General features: G+C 42.5%; 1 protein-coding gene and 1 non-coding gene across 4 annotated transcripts; both read left to right on the top strand.

Moving 5' to 3' along the window:
- The first annotated feature begins 269 nt into the window (after nt 1-269).
- LOC139908068 (MYND-type zinc finger-containing chromatin reader ZMYND8-like) lies at nt 270-20,492 on the top strand. Of its 3 annotated transcripts, XM_071894652.2 has the most exons (22): nt 270-384; nt 1,659-1,874; nt 1,970-2,205; nt 7,562-7,632; nt 8,361-8,524; nt 9,682-9,903; nt 10,273-10,386; nt 10,555-10,647; nt 10,758-10,845; nt 10,946-11,001; nt 11,119-11,196; nt 11,357-11,472; nt 11,610-12,088; nt 12,225-12,353; nt 12,500-12,655; nt 13,195-13,698; nt 13,806-14,279; nt 14,381-14,535; nt 14,856-14,936; nt 15,044-15,122; nt 16,554-16,793; nt 19,309-20,492. In XM_071894652.2, the coding sequence occupies exons 3-22, from the start codon at nt 2,192-2,194 to the stop codon at nt 19,485-19,487; spliced, it is 3,492 nt and encodes a 1,163-aa protein (XP_071750753.2). In that variant the 5' UTR covers nt 270-384; nt 1,659-1,874; nt 1,970-2,191; the 3' UTR covers nt 19,488-20,492. The 3 variants fall into 3 exon arrangements, with proteins under 3 accessions (XP_071750753.2, XP_071750754.1, XP_078144340.1); XM_078288214.1 differs by lacking the exons at nt 270-384; nt 1,659-1,874 and having other exon boundaries at nt 1,889-2,205; XM_071894653.2 differs by lacking the exons at nt 12,500-12,655; nt 13,195-13,698; nt 13,806-14,279; ... (3 more) ...; nt 16,554-16,793; nt 19,309-20,492 and having other exon boundaries at nt 11,610-12,137; nt 12,225-12,334.
- trnak-cuu (transfer RNA lysine (anticodon CUU)) lies at nt 1,023-1,095 on the top strand. The gene has a single exon. It is a non-coding gene; the product is annotated as a tRNA-Lys (tRNA).
- Nucleotides 20,493-20,774: the final 282 nt, after the last annotated feature.

Here is a 20,774-nt window from a genome sequence, read left to right as displayed (position 1 = left end):
AACAACAATATTATTTGCATTTGCTAGATTTAGCCTTGGATTTATTCAGAGGAATTCTATTGATTTATTCTTTATTTTCAGGTTGGTACTTTCTATTCCTCCAAAGTAAAACGTTGCAACATAATATGCTACGGTTTTATTTTGAAAACTCTAACCGGAAATTACATTTTTATTGTGGTTAGCTTTACACTTGTTCCATTCAAAAGCAAACTACTAAGCGACAGCGAGTTGACGTTAGTAATGAGTTTAATCGGTTTCTCCTAACCTTAGCAGTTAAAAAGGCATCTCCAAGGTCTCTATGGTTTGGGTACGTAACGTTATCTAGCTAGCCAACGGTGTCTGGAAATGACAAAGTCGACAGAGGAGACCAACTGTCATGTTAAGGTTAGCATTACTTCCAAGAAAAACCCTCACCCCTTTGACGTAGCTTAACGTTAATATTTGCACAGTCAATACTAGTCAGTCGAAGTTGTCAAAGCAACTCTCAACAAGAGAAAGATATAGAAAATATGTTAGCGTGACAGGTTAGTTGTTCAAATGGATTATTGTTGGGAATAAAACTAGGCTTGTGACCTAGCTAGTTGTAGCTAGCAGTAGCGTTATCTTCATATTTCAGGTCTGCTAACTTGCATGCACGCCACTGGGTCAATGCAATCGTATATGGGTTATATATCTTATACCAACGGGGCAATAATGACCTGCCAACCTGAACCTGTATAATTTAGCCATCAATTTCTTGAAACTCTGCAACCTAACTGGAAATCAACCGAGTTTAATACATCCATGAATTCAACACTCGGCTCACATATCCATCTTGACAGTTTTCAAACCATTCTCTCTTTGGACGCCAGAGGTCAGCAAGGGATAGGACGGGATAGTCAGACCAACATCACCCCAGTTCCTCAATTCAGTAACATATAACATGACGCTGGTTCATGCAACTACTATCACGTTACAACAGATCACTGCACATTCACTCCGGTAGAAAAAATTCAGGAAAACAAACAATGAGACCACAAGTAGCCCGGCTAGCTCAGTCGGTAGAGCATGAGACTCTTAATCTCAGGGTCGTGGGTTCGAGCCCCACGTTGGGCGCAGTCTTTTCTGTTAATATTCATCCGATATAAATACATGCAACTCTTGGTGAAAGCCTATATTCCTAAGAGTTGCCGCAAGTCAGTTAGGCAGCAATAACAGGTGCTTTTTCGAGCGACGATGAATTATTAATGATCATGGGCACAGCACAGGCTGTGAAGGAGACACCCCTGCACACACACATATACAATGTAACTCCAGTGTTTTTCAAATCCTTCTCTAAATTTCCTGTTTATGGGGGAGGATGAGTTGTCAACACCTATTTTATATTATTATAATTACTATAGGTTGCTAAACATGGGCTTGGACATATACTTTGTGTGTTTGGTCAACTATCAGTGGGATATTATGTATTTAATTTACTACAGTAACCACAGTAATGTTTAATATAAAAAGGTTTGGCCTGTTCAAAACCTCTAGGCCTATTTTGCTTTGCTGTGATGCTTTCCCCTACATTTACAACACACCATAGAAGTGTTTTAAATATAAAAATTATCAGTTTAGGTGCTTAATTTTTTGCAAAGGAGGAATTTTGACCTATGTTGCAATTATTTTTGGTGAAGAGCTATAGCCTGTCTATCCTCTGAAGACGGTTGAGAAGGAGGGAGGAGTTTAGACAAAGGCCCTCTCCACAAAAAAAAAATGGAGGCTTGTGCAGAGAAGCCATGGTGTCCTGCTTTCCACATTCTACATGCTGCCATTTCTACTTCTAAAGCCTCCAAATAAGACAACTACCACCAGATGCAACATTGGGAAGCTTCATAACATTGCTATATGGGGTCTGTATGTCAAAAAATGCTGTTAATCATGTTATTTTATGGTTTTAGGCCTAGTTCTCTGCTTATTTTTCTTCCCCTGTCTCTGACACTCACAGAGCTGCCCCTGCCTGCGCTGAACAAAGATAATTACTCAGGAAACATTTTGGCCAATCAGACGCGGCCTTGCATCCTGCCTGTGAGGAAAGGGACCAGTCAGGATCTGGCTAACATCACTAGGGCCTGATCGCCTTGCCTGAAGAGCGGAGCCTTCCCCGGCTGAGGGCTGAGAGTGTCCTCCATGTTTTATAAGTGTTGACATAACAGTGTGTCAGGCAGCCATGCATCCACAGAGGTAAGGCCTGTCTCTTTTTTATCTCAACTCTAATAACAACATGGCTTCCTTCTTGTTGTTGTAGTGACTGTTGATTTCTGATGATAAATCTGCACACCTTAAAATCAGAGTTTAGTGTCCCAGAGGAGGAGGAGGAGGGGCTGGGGTGGATTGGAGGCCTTGCAAGGCCCCTGCTCCACAGTGCTGAGGGTGGGGGGTTGGGTAAGGACTCTCACCCTTGCTCTCCCTCTGTGTCTCAGGGTCACATGGGTGCCCCAGACAGCCAGGCTGCCATGCAGGAGGCAGAGTGGACCATGGCAAATCCTTTTTCTTTTTTTTTTATAATGCAAAAGAGAGTTAGATTTAAAAATGGGCACTCACATCTCCTTTCTGTTGTGGCAGCCTGGTTTTGTAGACTGGCAGAGAAGGTGTGGGGGGATGGGCAGTGGAGGAGGGAGGGAGGGAGGGGGTGTTATGTACCCTTTGTAAGTAGATTGGCTCCGTTGTTGTTATCTTGTGTGTCATGCCAGGCCGGGGAATGGACGCGGGGGGCAACAGATGTGCCTGTTAGGAGGACAGGGGGGCATAACTGAATACTGGTTTTACTGGATGGGGGGCATAATGGAGGGACACTGTATATAGGCAAGGCACAAGTAAATATTAGGATTTCCTTTTTTTTTTTTTCATTAGATTTCAGTTTCTGGATTTTTTCCCTAAAATCTGAACAGAGATTGAAGAAATATGAACTGAGATTGAAGAAAGCCTGGTTAGTGACAGGAGTGCTACATTTGTTTCCAGACTCCATATTGTTTATTTCTCTTCACAGTAAAATCAACCAATGCATGAACCCCCTTGAAACAAAGGTTTGTCACAGGGGAATCTTGATTCCTTTTTTCTTCCCATGTAATTTTGCCTGGTTAGCAAAAAGGTGTTGATGCACCAGTTACCTAGGTTCTCCATTTACAGCCCAAGGCCCTTGGTTTACAGCCCAGTGCTACATTGAGTCCACAGCACCATTCATCATAAAAGTGTTTCCTCCACTCGCTGATCCTCAAACAGTGGCCATTTTGTGCGTAGAGAGTTCCTCCTGGGAGAACTCCCTTCACAGATCAGACAGCAAGACAGAAAAGCTACTTGCATTTTACCTCTTTTACTTGGGTATGCAAATGTTTGAGAATATGAAAAGATGGTGCTGTGTTTCACTTCAACCTCACTCTCATCTGTTTGTGCTGTTTTCTCTCTTCCCTTTTGCTACTCAGGGTTTCTCATATTTTTAGACATAAACACCAAAACAGCATTGATTCCTGTGTTTCACTTAAACAGCAGGTTTTCTGTGTGCTTTGTCAAGATTTTTTATACCTATGATGTGAGATTTACACAAAGGCTAGATATATGAAACAAGACATATTTTATATTTTATCTGGTCCTTAAATGGATTGAGAGCACAAATGTTCAGAAATGAACATGCCATAAGATATTTTACAGAGCACAGTTGAAACATTGTACATTAGGCTACATCATGTAGCACCATTTTAGCAGTCACAACTGCGTGGGGGGGAAAAAACGATGCCTTTTGTTTCACTTGCATGACCAGCAGAAAACAGTGCAACCAATGTTTTCCCTTACACTGATACTAATGCATTTAGAGTAAAACCAAAACCAAAAGTGCACTTCTACTACTGAATAAGAATGGGCAACTGCACGATGCTGTAAGCGAGCCTGTAATATGAATGTTACATTCATACTTAGTAATGTCAGCAATGTGTAATGTTATAGCAAGGAAACAAATCGTCTGGGACTGGCTCGGTTAGATGAGGCAATGTAGTCTGTAAACAGGACACCGGAGGTTGAATAGCAGAGCCATTGAGTTACGTCTCACGACCACAAAGATAATCTCCCAAAAGGCCTTTTTCAAATCCCCTCTGGTTCATACTGTCATGCCCAAGATGGGTAAGCTAAACTGAAGGAAAATAAACTGTCTAATGCAGGGGAAAATCTCTGCATTGCAGCAAAAATGCTTTTTAAGAGGAAGAGGGAAGCTTGCACACTGTGATCCGTGTGGCATAGCACAGCCGACCAATAATGTTCCACCCTGTTGGCCCTCCAGCCAATTGCAGCTGCAGTTGAGGTTAAAGATTGACAATCGGAGGGAGAGCAGCAGGGAGAGCAAGGGCCTTCTGGAAAATTCCACAGCCATCTTTGATTCACCCTTTACAGCCTTATGTAAAATCCAGGTCAAATGTTTCTTTTATTTAGCCTATTCTGTGCGTAGCAGCAGTATACTTGATATACTAAGGAAGTGTTGTGACATTGTATTTGGTTAATCGTTTTAGAGTTACAAATGAGTCATGTTAATATAGTTGAAATCATTATTGCATGAAAATGCAGGCAAATGTGTTGACCTTGAACTTAATCTTTTGTTTAGGATATTTTTATTTCTGTTTTTTGACATTTCAGGAAAAGCAAAAGCTGATGGCATGCATTTCTTTGTGTTTCCGTATGACTGTTGGTCCTGTAGAGGTTGAATGTGTCTTGTCATTTTACTCAAACCCAAAGAGGTTTTGTAATACAAACCTAGTAATCTCTCTACGGGTTGCAGGGTGAGTAGGATGACTGTTTCCCATTCAACAGTATTAATTCCAAGTGTTTTCAAGGGCAGTTCCAATGCAGATAATTCAAGATGAAGTCTGCATTGCATACCTTCCCTGTTTTGTCATATAGAGCTCATTTATGCAGTATTTTTGAAGTGGGAAAATGGCATATCTTCCTGTTAAGGGATAGAAAATAGGTTTGCCGGGATCTGACTGTACTCGCACAGTGCTGGTCTCTCATTCTCTTAAGTGAAACCTAATTATTCTGCGACATGAGTGTTCACAGTGAAGGCGAAAAGGCAAGACTGAAGGGGTAAAAAAATCACTTTGCAGGATTTTCTCTGCTGTCTCCCTCTCTGTCTCTCTATCTCTCTGTGCCCAGCGGTGTTGTTGGTTCGTCTCGTCGTAGCTGTGTTTTTAATGTTGAACTGTAATCTCCACAGATCTCTGGTCCTCCTGCATGGATGTGCCAGTGCCTGAGTCTGAGCCTCGGAGTGGGGGATGGGGGAGAGGGGGGAGGGGAGCAAGCTGTGGCCTCCATTTTCTGTGACGAGAAAAACCCTGCTCGTCTCTCACAGGAGAGGAATCTCAAGGCATAGAGTCAGTGTTCTCTTTTTGTCCATCAGGTACTACTTACAGAGGGGGATGTTGTCAATATTTTCTTGAACCCGGTCTTTCTGGAATATATCCCAGAGTCTGCTGTGGATTTATTTGGCTAACTATCCTTGTATGATGGGACACAGCTCCTGGTCTGAGAATGCCCTTTGGAACAGCATACTTTTTTGCTTCTGGTTATCCTACCATCCTGGTAGTTGCAGCACTATTTGGCCATTGATTTTCAGTGAATATAGGGTCGTGGCACTCTGTTCAGCAGCTATGGGCTGCCTGGTAACGGCGAATGTTCTCTCTTTTCAGTGCTTCAGTACACGTAGCAGAGGGAGTTGGCTAACGTTTTCTCATTTTCATGTGGGCCTCGTTTGTTCACTCTGTCCGGAACAGGAAGGCCCCGGAGGGGTTGGGGTGTGTGGGTGTGTGTGTATGTGTGTATGTGTGTGTGTGTGTATGTGTGACTGTTAGCAGGTTGAAACAAGACACCCATATGCTGGATTCTATGTTTCTTTTATCTGGTCAACCCACCTCTATCCTTATCTAGACGACACAAGTTATTGTGGATGATTTCTCTAAGTTTCAGTTTGATAAGCTGTTCATGATAGACAGTTTTACTGTGTCTGAAAGGACAAAGGAATGTATCTAGATTTGCTTTGATGATTGTGGACTAGAGACCTCTTCGTTAGTGGCTTGGTGACACTATTGGGCATTATGTTTGGGATAATGAATAGGCCTAATCATTGTTTCACCCTTGGATTGTGAGGCAGACATCAAGGTTTACTTTGTCTTTAAATCGGTGTGTGTTTATTGGTTGATTGATGTGATCATACCTAATAATCTCTTTTACAGTTGGGTTTCTAAGTTTTTTGTTAACCATGCCTACAGTCATGCCCATCAGTTAACTGGTTTTGATGTGGAAGCGTTTGATCAACTTTGTGTGGAATGTCTCTCAAGGAGGGGGAAGGTGGGAGCATGAAGAGCATTCCTTTACTTTTAGAAGAAAAACCCCCCCACTTATCTCACAAATGTGGTTGACCTTTATGTCATTGCCTGTACACCCAGCGTCCTAACTGGACGATGAACTGGTCAAGTGTGTGACCTGTCAGGGGTCTTTGGGAGGGTTTTCTCTTAGGGGATTGTGAATAAGACTACATCCTTGGAACGAGGCCCTCTGTTGCTCTGACAAAGGAGTAGCTGAACACTCAAAGAGCTCCATTCATCACCAAGGTCTCCCCCCTTTTATTCTCCTTCTTTTTTCCTCAGAGGAAATGAGATGAGAGCGGAACCAGAGACTCAGGGAATCAGGCTTTTACATCAGTGCTAGATTTGTGTTGGAGAGGTTGTATCCTTAGTATTTAGAGCCTTAAGGGGTCACAATATTGACTGATGGTGATATAAATAAAATGTTTATTAGCGAATATCAAAATTAATGTGCTTGTATTGGTTAAGAGCTTCTGCAAGTAGACTTGTGTCAGAGGTTTAGGCCCCAAATATTCTAACTAGACCTAGGTTTGAATCCTCAGAGCTTATTATAAGGATCTCTTGCAATTGGTCTCCAGGAATCGGATCAAAAGCCTTGGGGACACCTGTTGTTAGAGAAGGGGCTTGAGAGATACCAGAAGCACCTACTGCTCATCACCATGAGACGTTGTTCCTTGAGTTAGTATGGATCAACCCTCCCTGGCTTTCCTGTTACTATAGGACTATTCCTATTTGTCATCAACGAACAAATTAGGGTGCAAAGATCAGGAACTAGTTGGACTAAGATCTTATGTCTGTGGTGTCTTCTGGAGGACAGATATGCAGGCTAATGGCCTTCTGCGTTGTTGTGAATCTCAGCTTATGCCTAGTGGAGATGAGTGTTGCCATGGAGATTGCTACCATTGTCTCTTTTGGAACATAAAGAATGAATTCTGACTGGTTGTCACTGATAAAGTGGAAAGGAGTTGAGCTTTATTACACGATGTCAGAAATGTGTTGAAATAAAATACAAAAAAAAAAAAGAATAGCATTGGAAACCTGTAGAGTCTCTAGTGACTGATCCTCTGGGACCTGGGTGCCTTAGGTGGTGTTCCACTTGTTTACTGTGATGCCGATTTGGTTTGTGAACACCCTTTCTGACTTTGTCTTCCCCTCTCTTTCTGTGTTTCTGTGTGCTCTTGTTCCGTGCTCTGCAGTCTGGCTGAGGAGGAGATAAAGACAGAGTCTGATGTGGTAGAGGGGATGGAAGCGTCTATACGATCCAAAGGTAAGTCTCTAAGGCCAAGTAGCCTACATTAAGAGTCAAACATCTTATGCGGCTTAGTTTCAGACTATGAAGAGGGTATTTAAGATTTAAGAGCAGTCTAATGCATTTTGTGGATCTCTTAGGAATACACAGATAATCCATTATGCCCGACTGCCTGCCTGTTTAGAATTTGTGTCAAGTATCAACACAAAGTCTATCAGCAGACACTGCTACGGCAGCAGTTTAGAGGAAGCTCTCCAGCATGCGTTAGCCTTAATATCACGTGTTGATGTAACAATTTTAATATAGTGGGAGCTACAGTGTGCAAGTTCTTGTCTTTAATTTATGACATTTGCAATATTTTCAATAACTGCTATTCAGATCCAGTGTGATTGCTGAGCAGATGATATCGATATTATCATGATGACAAAAAATGCTTAAAGCTGGACACTGTATCTGACCTTCAAATTGTTCAACTGAAAAAAAGAAGTGCTTCAATTTCCACTTCCGTCCTTGGTTCCTCAATAAGCACTGGGAATGTGAGATTAGGGCAATGATAGATTATGGTGTCTGATAGGTTTCATCGTCACTGTCTATTCCAGGAGTTGCTAAGTCACTATCACTGGCATTCCAGTCAGTTGTAGCCATTCTATTAAACCCTGCTAAGCTTGTGTAATGTGCTTGACTTGAGTGCAGTGAATGATACTAGTCTGTCTTGTGCAATGACCTGATTCTCTCTCTGCGTCCAGTCCCTGACCCTCCAGGGTCAGCAGAACGGGCGCAGGCGCCACAGAAAAGGAGAATGCCGAGTCCCACCCATTCCTCCAATGGCCACTCTCCGTCAGACACCTCCCCCAGCCCCATGAAGAAGAAGAAGAAGCCCGGGGCTGTCAACTGTAACAACAAAGACCAGGTAAGGATGGACAGGCCTATATGGGTGTGACCTGCTTTGAAAGTGGATATGTGAGAGTGTGATTGGTGTCTGTGTGTCTTTTACAGTGTTGTGCCTGAAAGTTTGAAGCAGTGACACCTGGTGCATGGTCACCTGATGGATACATTCTTATTTTACATTTGGCATTTGTATTTTTGATGACTACTGATATGTGCAATCAATCATCCATGATCATTTATGTCCTGTTTTTTTTTTGTTCAATTCAAATTTTATGCCTTTTGGGGTCATCAGACAGTGATGCATATGTTAATATTATCTGATTGCCAAATTGGTGTGGTGCTGAGTGATTCCCTTTTGTGCCTCCTTGTTGTATGTGCATGGCATTAAAGGGTAATTCCTGCTTTTTGCAGTGTGATACTTTGACAGGTCTTTGACCTGAGCGTAGTTTATGGCCTGCATAAGTTCAGAATACATGGTTTGGTTCTCTGGAAATGGTCATATGAGCTGCAGTAAAATGTAGCTAATGCTAAATGAATAGCAACTTTAGAGGTAACATAGGACAGTCTCTAAGTCATCCTTATCTAGTGTAAGACCAAGATGGTTTGGCCTCATACTGTGAAACATGTTGCAACAGATTAATTTAGCATTAGCAATATACAAATTGTACTGATGGTTGTAGGGCACTTACCAGAAAAACAAATCATGCATTGTGTCTACTCTCAGGTGAAAGATCATCTATCTAATTATCACATGAAAAGAAACAGCCTTTAACCCACATCCGAAACCTTTCAGCTCAGTCTGGAATCAATCACATGATCAGAACATTCAGATGTTACGATCACTACTGTGCCTTGTTTACTGTTTTGCTTAGGGGTCTGGTATCACGCACATCACACAAGGCTGGCTGCTGGTCCACTCAGGAAAAGTTATGAATCAATATATCTTGCATTTCAAGCATGACTTTTCTATAAAGTTTATACGGACCAGCAGAAACTATTTCAAAAAGTAATGCCAATAGCCTTGATTCTCTAGTCTTTTGTTGGGTGCCTGCTTTATTGCCCTCCATGCCGCTTATCCTGCCTTATTACCACCTTGTTTCTGTTGCACTGCACCTTTTTGTGTTTGTTCCTGCGTGTTTTTGAAACCTGCCCCCCCTGTTTCTCTTGCCTGCATTTCAGTCAGAGCTAAGACATGGTCCCTTTTACTATGTGAAGCAGCCAGCACTCACCACAGACCCTGTTGATGTTGTACCGCAGGACGGCAGGAATGACTTCTACTGCTGGCTGTGCCACCGCGAGGGCCAGGTGCTCTGCTGTGAGCTCTGCCCCAGGGTGTACCATGCCAAGTGCCTCAAACTACCAGCTGAGCCCGAGGGCGACTGGTTCTGTCCAGAGTGTGAGGTATCTCGCTAAAGATATGTGTGTGCGTGTGGGTGTACACAAGTGATGCGCACGCTTACAGCACAATCTTGCTTGCTTAGTCTACACATCGAGCTTGTCTGATAACTCGCGCTGTCAGCTTGAGAGATGTTAGAGGATTAAAGTCTTAATCTTTTTCTTTACCTTTTTTGGGAAAAATTTCTTTGCAGTTCTAAGTGGCTACAAGCTAATTCAAAAGCTAATAGTGATGTGAATGTACGCTTATCATTAGAAAGTTAATATCTTTGCGGACTTGCGCGAATATGAGCAGTTGTGTTCAGTCCTTTGCTTGATGGGATCAGTTTCAGTAATTCGGATACCATTTTTATTTTGAATCTTACGTTTTTGCAGAAAATCACTGTTGCTGAATGCATAGAAACCCAGAGCAAGGCCATGACGATGCTAACAATAGACCAACTCTCCTACCTGCTAAAGTTCGCCCTCCAGAAGATGAAACAGCCTGGGGTAAGTCACTTACTGTAAACGTGCACTGTGTTGGTTTAATTTTGCTCATATAACCTTTGTGTACATGACAAAGTGTTTTATGTTAAAAGACAAAGTAGTTACCTTGTAATTATCCATGCAATGGGACACTGGGCTAATGCCTTTTGTTATTTTTTTCAACCTGAGCAGACGGAACCTTTTCAGAAGCCTGTGTCTCTGGAACAGCACCCAGATTATGCAGAATATATCTTCCACCCCATGGACCTGTGTACTTTAGAGAAGGTACCATGATACATGTGTAATAACTGTAACAGTACATACTTATAAAATGATGATTATTATTCATCATTGAAATGTCTTGTCTCATTGATGTTGTTCTCATGTTTTGATAGAATATCAAAAAGAAAATGTATGGCTGCACCGAAGCCTTTCTTGCTGATATGAAATGGATCTTACACAACTGCATCATCTATAATGGAGGTAGGCCACTTAGGCATACATCAATCATCACCCCACTCTGCTGTTCAAAGAAAAAATAAACAGCAATTACGGCTCAACCTTTCTCGTGGCTTTGTTCCAGGTAATCACAAACTGACAGCAACAGCGAAAGTCATTGTCAAGATTTGTGAACATGAGGTAAAGTAGCTTTACCAACTTGATAATGGCAAATTTAGATGTGTGTAATTTATATATGAATAAATGGATGGATCTCATTCCGTTATATCTTCATTTTGTTTAATTTTTGTGTTTTAGATGAATGAGATTGAGGTGTGTCCAGAGTGCTACCTGTCTTCATGCCAAAAAAGGGACAACTGGTTTTGTGAGCCATGTGTAAGTCTCTACATCATCTTAAGTAATACACTTATGGTCCAGCCTTATGTTAACAGTTTTTATACATATTATATCTTCTAACTCAACAAAGGGTGTCCAATTATTAGATTTCAGTGTAAAACTTTGATGCATTGAATTATTTTGCTTTGTCCCCCAACAGAGTCAACCCCACCCCCTGGTCTGGGCTAAGCTAAAGGGATTTCCCTTCTGGCCAGCAAAAGCGCTGCGGGAGAAGGACGGGCAGGTAGATGCACGCTTCTTTGGACAACATGACAGGTGAGCCTAGCTTTTGAGCCCATTAGAAGAAATTGGCTCCTTGTTTTTGGTTTGCTTCACCAAAACTCAGACTAGTCTCCCTGTTTTTCCACAATCCTTAAATGTTTTATTATGCTTTGTCCTTCTCTTCCGCCCAGGGCCTGGGTCCCCATCAACAACTGCTACCTCATGTCCAAAGAGATCCCTTTCTCCGTGAAGAAGACCAAGAGCATTTTCAACAGTGCCATGCAGGAGATGGAGGTCTACGTGGAAAACATCCGCAAGAAATTTGGGATCTTCAACTATGCACCCTTCCGTACCCCCTACACACCCAACAACCAGCTGCAGATGTTACTGGACCCCTCCAACCCCGGCGCTGGGACAGTGAAAACGGAGAAATCTGAAAAACTCCGCCTCAACTTCGATATAACCGCATCTCCCAAGATGGTCCTCGGCAAGAGTTCCACACCAAGTGGGATGAGTCGGAGGATCTCTATGACGGACATGCCTCGGTCTCCCATGAGCACCAACTCCTCTGTTCACACGGGGTCTGACGTGGAGCAGGATGGGATGGAAAAGCCCCCCAGGAATCCCGCCCTCCACTACAGCACTGGAGAGGAATCTATGGACTTTAGTGGTAATTAAATGCTAAAGTCTACATCACTCTGGCTGTGTAGCCATGAGGGGTATGATGCCATTTTTTGAAAAATTTCAACTATATGTGTAAAGCAAAGTAACTAACCTGGGATTTAATTTTTTTGTTTGGATTACAGCATCTCCTGCCTCAGGGAAGATGGGTCCTGCAGGCAGCATGACGGGCAGCCCTAAGTCCTTCACCCCTGGACTGGTGCCCAAGCAGGAGAGGGCTGCAGGCACAGGCAGCATCCTTAATCTCAATTTAGGTCAGTACCATCTCACTTCTGCACAAATCGTACTCTATTTATGTTGTCACAGGCTGACGATAATCAGATGTGAGATGATACTTAGATTTAGATATATATGTTTTTTTCAGTTGTACTCAAGTTGAATGTTAACCCTTTCCTTTCAGATCGAGTGAAGGCTGAGATGGATCTGAAGGAGCTGAGTGAGACTGTGCAACAGCAGCAGCAGCAGCAGCAACAGGGAGCGACAGCCGCCCTTCCTACGCCAAAGAGACCCATCAGGAGCCTGGACAAGACTATTGAAAGCTGCAAGGCTCAGCTTGGTACGTATATAATCAGTCACTAAAGACACATATATAACCCTGTGCTATCTAATTTTACTTTGGCCCACAATTCTATTCTTGTAGTGTACATCTCATTCCATGTTGTCTGCAGTTAGTGATACCCAACCTATTAACAAAATTCTCTGGTAATTTAAGGAATATTTCAATTTTCTGTGTGATATTCAAATGGTGCTTTGGCATGAGTCGTCTAAGGTGAAACTGGATTTTATAGTTTGTTTTTCAAGTAATTGCCAGACACCACTAATGTAACAGTAAATCAACCATGACCGTTTCCTAATTTTAGATCACATCAGCTTAAAACAATATGAGGAAGATTTTGCCCAAAGCATGTGGTAGTTGAAACATGTGGCAGCTGGCTCTGCTTGACTGACATTTACTTGGCATTAGTGATGGTGAACTGTTGATGTTGTCAGGCTATTACCAGAGAATCAAAGTGTTTATTCCATTGTATCTGACAAAACACTTTTGTGAATCTTTTCACAACATGTGATTAATAACATTTATGTTTCTCCATACAGGAATAGATGAGATTTCTGAAGACGTGTATAAAGGCGTGGAACACAGTGACTCTGAGGATTCTGAGAAATCTGACTCAAGTGACAGCGAGTATCTCAGCGACGAGGAGCACAGGCCAAAGAGCTCCGCCCAGGACGACAAGGACAAAGCAGAGAGAAAGAGGCCCAAAGCAACCACACAAGGAGAGAATAAGGAGGGAGTTACAGGGACAGGGGATAAAGCCACCCCTGAACCCGTGCTCAAAGATAAGCAGGGCAGCAATGGCCCAGATAGGGAACCCCAGGACAAGCCCAAAACGCCCCAGTCTCAGCCCCTCACTGACAAGCCCAAGGCCCCAGAGGAGGGTAGAGCAGCTGCTGCCTCATCCCTGCCTGAACAAGACTCTGATTCTGAAAGAGAACTGGTGATTGACCTGGGGGATGAGCATGGGAACCGTGATCGAAAGAGGGCTAGAAGAGAGCCAGGGGCCCCTGCTGTCAAAACATCTACTGCTCCCAAGCTGGAAGGTGAGGCTTCTGATATATTCACATTTTTCTGTGCTTCTCACATGACATGAGTCAGGAGGACAGTTGCCGGAAAGGCGGTCTTATATTTTGATGTTTTCTCTGCCTAGGTAAATTCCCTTCATCTGCCATAGCAGCCTCACCAGCAAGGGAAGCCTCCTCCGCTTCCAGCCTGAAAGACCCCTCACAACCTGCCATCACAGCAGCCCTCAACCTTGTTTCCACTACAACCTCTGGCCCGCCCAGTGCAGCCCCATCCAGCAGCGCTCCTGCCCCCTCCCCTGCCTCAGTCCAGCTGACAGCCTCAGTCCCTGCAGCCGTGAAGAAACAGCGCCCTCTACTGCCTAAAGAGACGGCTCAGGCAGTGCAGCGGGCAGTCGTTTGGAATCCCACCAACAAGTTCCAGACTTCCTCTCAGAAGTGGCATATGCAGAAGGTGCAGAGGCAACAGCAGCATGGGGAGCAGCCAGCGGTGCAGACGCAGGCCCAGACTCAGGCGCAGACACGCAGCCCGCAGCAGCTGCAGTCACAGCAGCAGAATTCCTCCTCTAGTACACGCTATCAGACCAGACAAGCAGCCAAAGGTACACACACCAGCATCAACAACAGCACCATCTCCCAGACTTGATAAAATGTAAATCAATTCAGATGTATAATTTCCTTTTTTCCCCTCCATCATCTCCAGCAGTGCAACAAAAAGACTCCCCTCAGAGCACATCCTCCTCATCAGTTACCCCGGTCACCTCTGGCAGTTCCTCCTCCTCTTTCGCGGCAGGAGACTTGCAAATCCCGACAGTGTCAGCTGATGTGGCTGCAGATATAGCCAAGTACACAAACAAAGTAAGTCAGGATTCTTAGCTCTGTGAAGAAACATTGTTGTAGAATGAGAAAATGACTACAGTTATTTATCTTATCAATGACAATAATCCTGAATTATTTCTGTAATTCATATATAATTTTGTGTAAAGATTGATTACACTGTATTGGTCATCTGTAATGTAAGGAAAGATAACAGCTTTCAAAAATCAAAAGGACCAATTGTGCTTCACGTGCATTCCATCAGTGCTCTTTTCAATTCTTTCTTGTTGAGAGATCAAAGTAGTCGATTAAAGCTGTAGGCCTTTATTCTAACATCACATGGTCTTGGCAAAACTTTTCAGATTATGGACACAATAAAAGGGACAATGACTGAAATCTACAATGACCTTTCCAAAAGCACATCAGGAAACACAATTGCAGAGGCAAGTATTCTGGCATACATACTGATGCATATTAATGTGTTCTACTAAGACTACTAAGACTTCACAAGTTATAGCTGATGATGATCACTTGGTATGTTTTGCTACAGATTCGACGGTTAAGGATAGAGATTGAGAAGCTCCAATGGTTACATCAGCAAGAGCTATCGGAGATGAAGCACAACCTGGGTAAGTTTGCTGCTCCTGTTATTTTATGAATACAGTATCATCCAGTCACTTACAGATACTCGGGGCTTAAAGACCTCCAGCCAGGTGCCGGATTTCCGGTGTTCTACCGTATTTGGTGACCCATCAGATTCTGTGACCTGCAGTGTTGGTTAGGTTGGTTAGGTTTAGGCATGAGAGGTGAGATGGTTGGGGTTAGAGTAAGAATATCAGGGCAGGTCACAGAATCTGATGGGTCACCAAATACGGTGTAACACCGGCATATGGACGTTTTAGATTCACAAACTATTTTCGACAAAAAAAAACCAAAAACTCACTCCATGTGGGTTTTTGTTTTTGATGTGTTTTATCCAATCATATTCAGTGAAGCAAAGCAATATTTTACATTTACCAATGGAATGCGAGCAAGTTTTTTTTATCCAATGAACAGCAAGCTACAATGTAGCACCGATTCCGTGGTGTAGCACAGCTGAAATATGGAAGTGAAGTTTATGAAAGCTGGTGAAGATACACGCGTCACTGAGAGAGGAGTAAAAAACAAACGGCGATAGGCATGGATTGAATAAACGGGTGGAGACGGGAAACCGTTTGACACTTGGTGCGACAAATTAAGGGAACCGGGTGTTTGTTCTGCACTGTGTGCTCAACCAGCAGAAAGAAAGTGCTCTTTCCACATGAGGTAAATACCAGACACAACGCCGCTATGCGCGCACTCCGATATCTGACCACGCCGGGAGCGATAGTTACAGCTGCCGCTCCAGCAGCAATGACAGACCTGAACGTGATCTGTCTTTCACAATTTACAATCGTCATTCATTCTGATTTATAGGGAGTAAATGGGTTTCATATTGTCACCAAAACACACATCGGATCATAAATTAGACCTACTGATGTGATTAATCAATGGTTATGGTTCACATATGGTCTAGGTGCCTAATAGCTATTACAGCTCACTTGAGTATGCCAAGCTGTGTGTAATGGCTCTGGATCACTATATATAGACCTAAAAGTCCCTCTTTGATGTTATCAACGTAGATATTACAAATCTGTGCGCATGGTTTACTAATCCGTGGGCACGGTTTAGGAGTAAATTGTAAGAAAACCGTGCCCACTGATTTCCGCATCATTTTTTTTTTTGTACCAGGTGACCCCTGGGGGGCTCCACAGTTATCCTTATTGTACTAGGGTTATAGATTAATAATGCTGTGTGTTGAATATTCATTCATTCAGCACAGAAATGTCAATTGTTTTCGTTGTTCTCGTTATTGGACTAGTTTTATAGAGAAATAAGTGTAGTGTGCTGACTACCCCCCCCTCCATCAGTCAGGAACATTTCAGGCTCAGAATGTTTTTTTGCTTTAAGCCCTGGATACTTTTTCCACAAAATTTGGCATGGATTTCAAAGATATTTGTTTTTCTCTGTGCTAAATACAGAACTGACAATGGCAGAGATGAGGCAGAGTCTGGAGCAGGAAAGGGAACGATTGGTGGCAGAGGTCAAGAAGCAGATGGAGACAGAGAAGCAGCAGGCAGTGGACGAGACCAAAAAGAAACAGTGGTGCGCCAACTGCAGGAAAGAGGCCATCTTCTACTGCTGTTGGAACACCAGTTACTGTGATTACCCCTGCCAGCAAGCCCACTGGCCAGAACACATGAAGTCCTGCACGCAGTCAGGTAACATCAATGCACACGTGCACTAGTGTTTTCTCATGTATTGATTAGATGTGGGCGGCTCGCTTAGGCAAACTGACAACTGCCCAAGGAAATTTTTGTTTTATATGTGTTTTGGGTGCTGTGATGTACTAAGCTGGCGTTCACACTAGGGTTGGGCGATTGAATGAATCAGCTGCATGAATCATGGATCGTCGAATAGAAATTCCCTTGCTGATATTTTGCCAATTCAAACTGCCTTGATTTTTGGTACTTTAAAATGTAGCCTAGTGCAACACACTCAAATAAGGAAGCACACGCAGGGACGAAAATTATGCTCACGTTGATTTTAAAATGTATTTGGAGTCAGCACAGAAGATAGCCTAAATACACCTACTATTTCACAGAGTCCTTCCTCATGTTGTGCTGGTTTTGTCACTGCATGTGCTTCCCGATTTGATTGTCTTGTGCTATTGCTTCCTATTGGGAATGCACCACCACCTGATATTTGCTCATTCGTTTTTTTCTTCTCTTGTGTGATAATTTAGTGGATGGTATTGGTCAGTCGCTGACCCCTCAAGTCGCGCTGGCAGTGCCAACACATACTGAATAGAGAGGCAATGTTTGAGTAGCCTCTGCGACATTAGTTGACTGTTATACTCCCATCTGATTATTGCTAGCTTTGTGATGCGAATATAACGCACAGCTAATTACAAATGGGTTAGATAGAATAGATAAGATAGAATAGATAAGACATATACAGTAGATAAGCCCATTTGACTTGGTCGAAGGACTTTTCATTGTCCAGGGATTGGACAAATAGGTCCTTGTTAGGTCCACTGTTGGAATATAGAATATCAAAAACATGTCTGAGATGGGAGAAGGAGTCTCTGTTTAGGTTGAAGCCAGTTTGCTCCAGGTGAATCAGTTTGTCCATTAGGGGGTTCGGAGTGTTGGCTAGAACCTTGGCAAGTATTTTCCCATCCTAGTTCAAGAATGATATGGGACCTGCTCTGGATGTTTGTCTTTTTTGTACGTAACTGTGATGACTGCTTCTGTTGTAAACTACCATCTTTTTTTTTTTTTAATGAAATGAGCATGGCAAGCCATCTGGCCCAGGGGCTTTACTGCTCTTCTACAAGTTGATGGCCTGTAGAATGTCATTCATTTGCATTACCTTGGGATGTATACAGGTTCTAGTACAATTGGAGGTGCTACTATTGATGTCCTTGGGGAACATTAGGGTGTCACCCTTGCCAGATTATATGTTATAAATCATGCAGTCTTTTGTTTTTGTCTTAGTTTTGTTCTTAGTTTTTCTAAGTCTGGCCAGTAGCGTGTACTGTTTATCACCAAATTCAAAGTGTTCCTGTTTGATGAACAGAAAAGCTTTTCTTACTTTTGCTGAGAATAATTTGTTATATTCAAATCTCAGGGATGATATTCTCCCAGGGAGCTCATCAGTTGAGTTCTGGGCATTTTCCTGATCCAGCCGGTTGATCTGGTTGTCCAACTTTAGTAATTTGTCCCTATTCCTCTTGTTTCTTGATGCTTGAAAAGAGATCACATAACGCTTAGATAAGCCTTGAAAGATTCCCATTCAACAGAAAAATAGAAAGAATATTCCCTGCCAGTTGGGCTAGTGATTCTTCAAATGTCAACCAGATTCATATTGTTAATAAAGATAGTGAGAAAATCACTAGAGTTGTTTGAGAGTGTGATCTGTCTAGATACAGATCTATTACACAATTGTCTGCTATACGGGCCTTTACATTTTTGAAGAGTGACGGATTATCAATGTTTGGTGCATAGATATGTTTACTAGAGTTATGGACATGGAATACAGTTCTCCAATGACAGTCAGATAGCAACCATTATTGTCTGCAATTGTGGTTTTGTGGAATGAAAGGGATACCCTTTATCATCAGGATGGCTGTGCCTCTGGATTTAGCAGAAAACTTTGAATGATATTCCCTATCCACCTAGACCTGATGCGAGTCATTCTTGAAATGAGTCTCTGTAAGAAACCCTATATCTGATGACAATGTTTTGAGATGGGCAAAAACTTCCTCTCTCTTTACCAGATTGTTCAATCCTTCAACAGTCCAACTTGAAATTGTAAGGCCTCTCCTTCCTGCTCTTGCTATATTTACGCTAGCTTGCATTTGATGTCGGAGGTATATTTTGAGCATGACAGCATTCCAAATATTTCACGCTTAGAAGTGAGTTTGAAGCAGTAACGCCCCACCCTGTCCTCCCTATTCATCTTTCTAGAAACCCTTCCCACTGGTCACATATCCCCTCTCATCCTACGCACCCATTCCTTCAGTAACAAAAGCCCCCATGTGTAGCAACAATGTTAAGTATAGTGTGACCTTGCAGCGGTAAATACAAATGGGTTACCTCCTCAGTGTATTTCATAGACACTACCTCGCCCCTGCCAACATGTGGGTAACACTGCAGACACACACAAGCATGTACGCAAACTGTGCACAGTCTTTTGCTATGTCCTCATTTTATATTTCTGTTCTCCTTCCAGCCACAGCTTCGCAGCAGGAGCCAGAGGCAGAGCCCAACTCGGACCCTTCAGTCAAACCGCCAGGCCATACTCCCGCCACGCAGACCCTCCCCTCCACAACAGCATCCATACCAGACAAAAGCTCCTCCCCCACATATATGGACAAGAGCAAGGACAGCGCTGGTGTTACTGTGACCTAACCGCTACACTACACACAGTCTGTAACATTTTGCAAGGCCGCTGTGTGGGCTTATGGCGTCAAACGCAAGGCACACTCAATGCTCGAAGGCCTGCACTTCTGTGACAAATCACCTTGATTTTTCCATCCTCATCTGTACGTCTGCTTGGTGATCGGACATTTCTTGGTCATCCCTCATTCGCGGTTTCCACAAGTCTGTGTTCAGGTGGATTCACCTTGTGACTGTAGTCTGTCTTGAAAAATAAAATGTGAGTCTGTATATTTCCATACCTATCCTAAGTTTCGTGTTATAGCTCTGTTACCACTTTGTTCCAGATCTGAGGAAGATTGTATCAAACCATCAAATATTTGCTACATAACATCTTCAGTGCTGCTCTGAAGTACTTCAAGGCTGTTGCATTTTGGTAATTTGTCCCCAAGTAAAACAAAAATGTTGAAACAGCCAGCAGTTGAGTGTATTCAGTTTATGTGGTGCCATCAGAGGCAATTTGAGTAATGTAAGTGTAAGTTTCATCTTTCTGTCTTCAACCATGTCCACTTCATGTCAACATTGGCATTTTTGGCTCATACCTGTTTTATATTGTAGTTCCACAGTGTATACATAAAATAATTATCTGTGATTTATAAAAAACAAAAACAACAAAAACCTAAAATTAAAACTGTACAAAGCTTTTTGTAAGAAGATACCTGAACAATATTTATAGTGTTATATGATGTTTTTATAGTATGTTTAATGAAATCACATTTCTATGTGTCTGAAAAAAAAGTTATTTGAAAATAAATTACTTCACATGAATGTCACCGCTGAACAAAGTCTCTATTCAACCGGTTATTCAAAAATGATGTAAGACCTAGTCAGACTATTATAAACTGGGGTAAATGGAAACTGCAATTTGACTGTATATTATTTCCTGTGAGCATGTATGTTTTAAGTTTGTGTCACGTTCTCGTTTACATAGACTATTGTACATACAGTAAATGGATTGGTGAAGAAAAAATAAAACTGGTCTGATCACTTTGGTGCTTATCAGTTTACTGTGTCCTTACATTAGTAAAAGAAAGATGAAACGGGTTTGTCCCACTTTAGTAATGAATTCATCACGATTTTGGATACGGATAGAAAAAAACCCAATTGTGCATTCAGATCACCAGCTCAGTAGAACCTGTTTCTTTTCTTGGTTCATTATTTAATTCCTTTCACTTCTCTTTGTATTGATCACAGATAAGCTTTTACATTAACGAGCGATACCACAACTGACCTTAGATCAGTCAACGCCTGAACAGGAAA

Source organism: Centroberyx gerrardi, chromosome 14 (genome assembly GCF_048128805.1).
Source record: "Centroberyx gerrardi isolate f3 chromosome 14, fCenGer3.hap1.cur.20231027, whole genome shotgun sequence".
Taxonomy (NCBI): Eukaryota; Metazoa; Chordata; class Actinopteri; order Beryciformes; family Berycidae; genus Centroberyx; species Centroberyx gerrardi.
This window is presented reverse-complemented; position numbering and strand designations above follow the sequence as displayed.